The following is an 8,800-nucleotide window of genomic DNA, read 5'->3' on the forward strand; positions in this document are numbered from 1 at the left end:
TTTTTTTTTTTTTTTTTTTTTTGTGATTGGAAAATGTAGTAATCCCAAATTATAATAAATACTTTAAATTAACTTTTATCCAAAAAATAGAAGAGCCTCTGAGTACGCGCGTGAGCGCATTCTTAGAGGCTAGTATTATACAATGTTTGTGGGTTCCACCAGAAGTGAGAATCCCTCACTTCTTAAAAATGCATCAATGACAAAAAAAAATTTCTAAATTATATGTAAATTGAATAATTGGCCCCTAGAATTCTGAGGAAAAAAGTGTTATTGGTTTAGTCCCCAATAATGTTTAGTACCCGTTAAATTATATTTTATATCCTATACTTTTTCTATCTATACTACTATTTAAGGAGCTTTCTCTGTTTGGATTGGATTTTTTTTTTTTGTTCTAAAATATCCTCACACCCCTAAGTTTAAGTAAAGACAAAACTAAAGAATAGTTTGGTAAAAATACATGTTTAACTTGCACTAAAATTTTGCCTACAAAATAGGAACACGCTTCCACAAACCCGCTTCTTTAAAGTAAATGCACAAAAAATAAAACTAAATATCAATAAATAAAAACTAAATAGTTATAAAAAAAAAAAAACTAATTGGTGAAGTACGTGTTGCAGACTTGCTTTGGCGAAATGTGTGTTGAAATTATTAGGGTGTGTTTGGTAGACTGTAATAAGCCTTGTAATCTAATAGTTATTCCTATGATTTAATTATTTTTTAGTTTGGTTATTTTTTTATTACAATGAATAGTCATTCCTTATGAATAGCTATTCTTTAAAATGAGGAATAACTATTCATCTTTAAAAGGTTGTATTAGCTATTCCTTAGTAAGTGCATTAATTTTAAAACTTAATATATTTCCAAATAAAAAAACCTTCCATATACATCTAATAATTACAAAAATAAAAAATCATAAAAAATAACAAATATCTTTCTTAAATTTAAAAATAACAATTTTTAAGAAAATAAAATTGTATGAGTAAGATATTTTTTAAAATAAATGTTAAGTTTCATTCTAATGTTATAACTCACAACCAAACTAATGAATATGTTTAGTTATTACATTACAATACATTTTATTACTAGTAGTAAAGATTACAATTCCTGTTGTAATCTTCACTCAGTGTACCAAACGTACCCTTAGTTTAGCTCTTACTTTGATGGGTTTCATATAGTTTTTTTTTTTTAATCTTTGAGTTGTACTGACTTTTTTTTTTTTTTTAATTTTATTTTATAGGAAATGCCTTTCTGATGGGAACCTTTTGTAAATCAAATTAATGCTTAATACTTTACAAATTTTGTTCACTATTTAAAGGATTTAGTAATAAACATGGTGACATAATTGAATTTTTTTTTGGAGTTTATTTCTCAGTGCACTTTGTTGATATTATTAGTATTGTTAGCTATATGAGTTTGGTGAATAATCTACATCTATTTTAATTTAGGATTGCGCATCACACCCTTAGATATTTTTGTGATTGAAAAATGTAGTAACATAATTTATAATGGATGCAAATTATTAATTTTTACAAAAAAAATAGAAAAGCTCACTTACGCACGTGCTCAGAGGCTAGTATGTATAAAAATTATAGTTTACAGTTTGCACTTTTTCAATATTCTTCTACTATTTAAATTTATTAACAGTGATTTACTAATTGATTGAGTTTCTAAAAAAAAATCTGATGGAATTTCTGTTTTCATGATGGTGGTTTTCGTAATTAAATTATGTTATTGATATATGTTTTTTTATTTTTTATTTTATGTATATTCATAGTAGTAGTGTTGTTTGCTTTTACTTGTTTCACATAGATATAATATAATCAATCTTTTACACTTTTATTTAAAACTAGACATATAATTAGTTTTTTAAAATTCAATATTCATTTTTTTTAAGTGGGTGTAATTTAATGGGAGAAACCATCATCAATTGATGCATAGTTCAAGAGAAAAATGTTCAAAATTTGAGGTCTATTGCATAATTGTCTATTCCAAATACTAAAACTTCAGATTTTGAACTCTTATATATAAGAGCTCAAAGACGTGAACTTAAAAAAATTAGATATTGCGTTCCTAGATTACAATGACCAATATGAGACTTAGTTTTTGAGGATAGTATAACCAGTAAATATAGAAAAAGAGATTGCTAAAAGATTTGTTTTAAGATCAATTATAAATGAATATAGTACCAATAGAATACAACTTTTATTGAGTTAAAGTTAATTTATATAATAATTCTTTTGTTTTAAGATGAATTATAAATGAATTTAGTACCAATAGAACAGGACTTTTGTTGAGTTAAAGTTAATTTATATAATAATTCTTTATTTATTTATTTAAGAATTGTTATATTTTGGCTTGTACTCCTTATAAAAAATTTCTCAACTCGATACTGAATTTCATATTACTTTTCATCTCAATTTTATTTTAAATATAATTTAAGTTTCAGCGTTTTTGAAAATAAGTCAACTTGAGCTACTTAGGCTGCGTTTGTTTTGGGTGAAATTCATTTCCGGAAATGCTTTTCTATATTTTCGGGTGTTTGGTTGAGCATGGAAAACCAATTTTCCGGAAATCATTTTCAGTTGACCGTGAGCCAAAGGTGAAAATGATTTCCGGATCTATTTTCACTTCAAATAGCTTCCGGAAAACAGAGAGAAAGAGAGAGCACGAAGATAGAGAGAGAGAAAGAGAGAAAGAGAGCACGAGCACCGCGTCGAGGAGCCCAGATCACGCCAGAGACGTCGCCGGCAAACCCCGAGCATCGCACCGATCTCGCATTCGATCGCACTGTGCCGATCTCGCCTTCGATCGCCGGTGATCGCCTTCGATCACCTCAGCTCGATCTCGCGATCTAGCCTTAGATCTCGCGATCTCGCCTTCGATCTCGCACCGGTGAACCCAGAAGCCGTCGCCGATCAAACCCCGAGCACCGCACCGATTGAACCCAGAAGCCGTCGCCTTCGATCGTCTTCGATGCGAACCCAGAACCCAAAAGTGTCTGATCGGATTTGATATTTTTTTTCTTTGGTTTTGTTTCTGTTTTTGATTCCCTTGCTGTGATTTTGAAAATTTTTGTGATAAAATTTGTTTGGGTTGTGAGAAAATGTAAAAAAATTGTAGGAAAATAGCATTTTCAGAATAGAACCGAACACATGAAAATATTTTCTATACATAATTTTCATAATGCAACCAAACACTTGAAACTATTTTCTTTTCCTAAAAATAGCATTTCCGGAAAATAGGCTATTTTTCGGAAATTATTTTACGCGAACCAAATGGACCCTTAAAAAAAAAGTGGTTCTTGAAGTCAATGATTTCATGATTTGTTTGGTAATATTATTTGAACAATAATTTTCATTGTTTAAATAACACAATACGTATTTCTATAATATTTTTTACCCACACATTTTTATAATACTTAATCAATGTGACTATAAATCTCTTACCAAAACCGATCCTAAAATCTTGACCACCATTTATGGATTAAAAACATTGAAAATAATAGCCCACGTGAAGTGAAGCAGACCCACTTGCCAAACATATGGGCCTGCCCAACCATTAGGGCACTCAAAGGCCTTAGCTTCGGCACTGAAATACTCAACGCACAACTTAATGCCTTTTTTTGCCGATTTCAAATATATACATAACTTCTTATTTTACAATAGGAAACAGTAATAAGCTAGAAATTTCGAGACAAAGATTTACTTACTTACTAGCATCTTCCAGTTCCTCCACATACACTCCATAATTTCAACACTTCAGTTCTTTCTACGATAGTTCAGACTCGAGAGAGAGGGAAAAAAAAAAAAAAAATGGAAGGCGGCAACAACAACAACAACAACAGTAAGAGAGAGAAAGAGGAAATCGTGGATGTGAGGTCGGTGGTTGAAGCGGTCTCCGCCAACGACGCCGATATCGCCCCTCTTTACCAACTCGAAAGTCTCTGCATGCGTTGCCACCAAAATGTACTCTCTCTCTCTCTCTCTCTCTCTTTCTCTATTTTGCGTGCCTCTTTTAGTTTTTGGATTACAACAACTTGTTATCACTTTGAAACAGGGAATCACAAGGTTCCTATTGACATTAATTCCACATTTTCGAAAGGTATACACTATACAGTCTCTCAGTTTTATTTATTTATTTATTTTTTCTTCTAATTGAATGTTTATTATTATTATTATTATTATTCCTCTTTGCAGATTTTGTTGTCAGCCTTTGAATGTCCACATTGTGGTGAGAGGTAAGCTGTATATATATATTTTTCAAATTTCAAATTTATTAAATTCAGGTTCGATAAAAAATTACTGTTAAGTATGCAATTAACTAAGGTTCTCACTTAAAAAATATGGCAAATTTTTTAATGAAATTGGATTGTGGAATAAATTTGAAAATTAGATACTTAATTGAACGAAAGTAAAGTTAGTAGAGTACAAGTTTGGTTGCAATTTGCATTTTAGCCTTTTTTGTTTTTGTTTTTGTTTTGTTTTGTTTTGTTTTTGAGATGTGAGGATTTTGGTTAATGCTGCTTCATTTAAGTTTTGATTATAGTTTGTTTGTCCTATAGGAACAATGAAGTTCAATTTGCGGGCGAGATTCAACCTCGGGGGTGTTGCTACCGCCTTGAAGTCCCTTCGGGTGATCCAAAGGTTGAGTTCATTGGAATTAAAAATTATTAGGAATTGATGTCTCTCATTTTATGTGCCTTATGGTTGCAAATCATGCATTTCTTAATAAATGAAGCCTTTTGCTAAACTCAATTTCATCATGCTTGTTTATTTCAGCTGTTCTCTCTGACTGTCTACGCTTTCATGGGAATGTCAAATTTTTGTCAATTTATTTATATATAACATGCAACGACCTTTTTTTTCTTCTTGGGATAGAGCCTTCTTTTCTTGTTCTGATATGTTCATAAAATATTTTGAGTTTTGTTCCTTTCCACTAGTCCATTTGTTTTTTTCCTTAAAATTCAAAGCTATGGTTATGGAATATGAGTATGCCTGGCTGATGGGTTTTTTGTTTTTGATGCAGAGGCTTAACCGTCAAGTAGTGAAGTCGGAATCTGCAACAATTAAGGTGCTTCAATATATTCTCATTGCAGTTTTCTACATAAAAATTTTGGCATTTGCATTTTCATTTTCATAGTTCACTTTTGGAAGTATTGTTATTTTGTATAGAAGTATTAGTTGTTGTTTCTGTACATTACTGTCTATATAATTGAACTTTTGATCTTACAGATTTGGAAACTGCATTGAAATTTCTATAGTTAGTGATCTTTATAAATGTCGAAAGTGTCAAATTGGATCAGTAACAAGGCAGTTGGTTTTCTAATTTGTTTTTTGCTGGTATACCCTTAATGTACTTTCTGAAAGTTATTGATAAATTGAGGTAATTTGGAATGGCAAGTCTAATAGGAAGCAATTTGAATAATGCAGTTATGATGTTATCAAAATTTTTTATTATATTGTGTACCTAATATTCCTTGCTAAATTGGTTGATTGATTTTTGGTGCTTCTGTGAATTTCAAACACTGATTCGTTTTGCCAAAAAAATTCCATGTTTGTAATTTTTTTTCATGATATAGTTTTCATTTGTTTTATGATATGCTCCACACTGTCTGTGGCTTCCCGTCATCTTAGACCATTGTGAAATTTTCCCTGTAATGGTATAAACAAATTTTTTTGCTCTTTAATGGTATAAATGAACTTTGGTACCTGAAATAACATGACTTGGCATCTTTCTTTTATATATTTTTCATTGATTTAGTTTTTCAACAAGTGGAGACTTACTTTGGCTGGTAAACATGGAATATTTTCTTCTTGCTTTCCTGTATTTATTGTATTGGTGTTAAGGATATATATCACTACAGGTTAAATAAATGTTTGATTGTTTAAGTGACTCATTTAGGTCTCTTTTCTGTTTGCGTGTGTATATATATAATTGGTTATATTATCTGCTAGTCTGCTCTGCATGTGATTACACTGTCACCTCAAACCATGGTGTTAAAGATTTTTTGGGCTTTGTGATGGTGTTAAATGACCTTGGTAAATTTTGGAGTCTGTGAAATGAATTGATATTTTTCTTCTATGCTTTTGTTTACTTTGTATTGTTGAAGACTATAAATAAATGTTTTATTTTTTCTATGCTTTGCTGTTAGTTACATGTGTGTAATCACTGCAGGTCCATTTATTTTTCAATTCTTTAGATTAGTTATCTTAGATTTTTACCCCTTTTTCCCCCATCTTTACTTGGTTTATATTTTGCACGATAAATCCAGAGCGGACCCAGGGCAATGCATTGAAGTTTTGTGTTAACCCCCCCTCCCCTCTATTTAAAATGGTCCTACGTTGTACGTCTTGTACATGGAAACACTGACTATATCATTAAAGTTACTTCTTGTCTTCCCAATTTTATATTTTTGGATTGGGGGAGGTTCATTAGGTACGATGGTTAGAATGTGATAGATAGATCATATCTTAATAGTTTTTCCATTGCTTATAATATTTATTTATTTATTTTTGTGCAGCGAGGGGTGGTTGGTTATTGTTTAGGTGAGATGACATGTAGTAAAGTTCATTTTTATTTTTAATTTTCCCTCCCATTTTTTTGGTTGTGTATAAATGTGCATGGGTGTCACATTACATTATCTATAGATCACTGTTGGTTGCAACTTGCAAAGAGTACTATAGCTGGTGTTTTGTACACCAGGTTTTTGTTGTTTTATTGGAATTGTAACTTGTAGAACTTTTTATTTTTATTTTTTTTAGTGGGGGGGGGGGGGGTGGCAGGTTATGTTTCACGATTCCTGTGACCTTTCCAGATGAATAAATTGAGGAAAAATGAGAGCGTGTTAGATTCTTGCAATAACAGAAAACTTCTGACTTTTACTTCATCATGTTGTGATTTCCTTCTGTGCATTGGCTCAGCAAGTTTCCTTTGAATTTTTTGATATTGAGCTATTGAGATTTATGTTCCCTTTCATTCTTTATATGTGCAGATTCCTGAATTGGATTTTGAGATTCCTCCTGAGGCTCAACGTGGATCTCTGTCAACAGTATCTTCTTTAACTCTACCCTTTTGTTTAATTTTCCCCCCCTTCTAGTTGCTTTTTTAATTGGCTTTGGTGTGTTGATTAAAACCTTCACTTTCTGTTTTTTCTCATTCTTATGAAAATAGTTTAGTAGCGGCTATGACACAGGCAGAAGCCTTAATGGACTCTGATAACAATTTTGATTTAGGATTCACACTAAATTCAGGTTCTTGATGAGATCTTGAAGGGTTCTTGAATAGAGTTTGATGTTTAATAGTTTAGGTAGGTATGTAATAAAAAAGATTGGATCTTGAATGAATTTGATGGCTTCTTGGTGTTAAAATAGTGGAACAAGAAACATAGAAAGATAAATCCTAGGGAATCATACCTAGGCTTTTTAAGCAATCACACTAAGGAAGGAAAAGACAATCACACCCTTAAAGCTTAAATAAGCTGTTGGAATTTATTGAATTCAATTTCTCTATTTTGATTGTTTATTGAATACATAAAGACTCTTTTATAGGCTATTGCAATACGGACTCCTAAATAACATTTTCTTAGAAAGAGCTGAAAGGCATTAAGAATTTCTAGATCAAATAGAAAAAAGGACCCAAAAGAAAAAACCAGACTCATGGACCTATAGAACTGCCCACTACAGCATATCCCAGTAAATCTGGAAATTAACAAACTACCCCTATTAAAGAGTAGGATTCCTAAGAATAACAGAAAGGCAATAAGAACTTCTAGACCAAATAGAAAAAAGAGCCAAAAGATAAAACTATAATATGGACCTATAGAACTGCCCACTGCAGCATATCCCAGTAAATCTGGAAATTAACAAACTACCCTATTTTAGTAACACTATTAAAACTGAACCAATAAATTTCCAAAGTAAAGAAACTTAAAACTAAAACTAAATAATAAATAAAGTAGCATATGAAAGGTGCAAAGAAGGCCCCACATTGAAACTAGACCATAAATCTTGAATATTTTGGGATTTAATCTTTCTTTTCCTTGTAGTCTTTACTGTTTGCATCTGGCTAACTGTTGCTGTACTTGAACAACTCTCTAGGATGATGTTACTATTAAATCCTTTGTAGTATTAGGAGGCATAGAAATATAATGAAAAAAGGATTGATCAAATTCTGTTGACTCTAAATAAAAAAATACATTTCAAATCAAGAGGTTGGTCTAGGTGTTGGTGGTGTTGATTTCAGTGGGTGTTTTATTATTCTGTACGAGTCTATAAGAAGTGATCCCCTTTTTTTACATCTGAGAACTTTATATCAATTTTCTGGAAAGTAGCTGATTGTATTTAGGCAAGGTAGGCTCCATTCTAATTGTTCTTACGAGAAGTTTAGTGTCCCATTTGTGTATTAATTGGAGGGAGGGACATGAAATGTTTAAATGATTGTTTTTGTAATTTCAAATTACTAATGTTGTTAACACTAAGGCTTTAATTTGAATGCGGTTTGGAACTGGAATGCAGGGTCACAATTCTACTTCTAAATTTATCTGAATTGGTATTGCACCAGATTAATGTTTCTATTCCTTGGATGAACATTGGAATATGTAACTTGAGAGCTCTGGATGGGTCAATAAATTTATAAAAGAACACGTTGAAGAAAGTAATATCTAGAGAAAATATGATTTCAAGTTTTGTTGTTCTAAGAAATTTAATAGATTAGGCCAAGTAAGTAATAGCAAATTTCCTTGTTTTTTAATTATCTAAAACTTAATATAGGAATCAAATTCGAAAAAAAAGTCAGCTATGCA

At 31.2% G+C, this 8,800-nt stretch overlaps 1 protein-coding gene across 1 annotated transcript; it reads left to right on the plus strand.

The window, feature by feature from the left end:
• Nucleotides 1-3,633: 3,633 nt before the first annotated feature.
• On the plus strand, nucleotides 3,634-8,534 carry LOC136062131 (uncharacterized). The gene is made up of 6 exons (XM_065760842.1): nucleotides 3,634-3,965; nucleotides 4,057-4,101; nucleotides 4,197-4,237; nucleotides 4,562-4,643; nucleotides 5,026-5,070; nucleotides 6,992-8,534. The coding sequence occupies exons 1-6, from the start codon at nucleotides 3,813-3,815 to the stop codon at nucleotides 7,094-7,096; spliced, it is 471 nt and encodes a 156-aa protein (XP_065616914.1). The 5' UTR covers nucleotides 3,634-3,812; the 3' UTR covers nucleotides 7,097-8,534.
• The last annotated feature ends 266 nt before the right edge of the window (nucleotides 8,535-8,800 follow it).

This window comes from Quercus suber, unplaced genomic scaffold (genome assembly GCF_002906115.3).
Source record: "Quercus suber isolate HL8 unplaced genomic scaffold, Cork oak 2.0 scaffold_383, whole genome shotgun sequence".
NCBI classification, from domain to species: Eukaryota; Viridiplantae; Streptophyta; class Magnoliopsida; order Fagales; family Fagaceae; genus Quercus; species Quercus suber.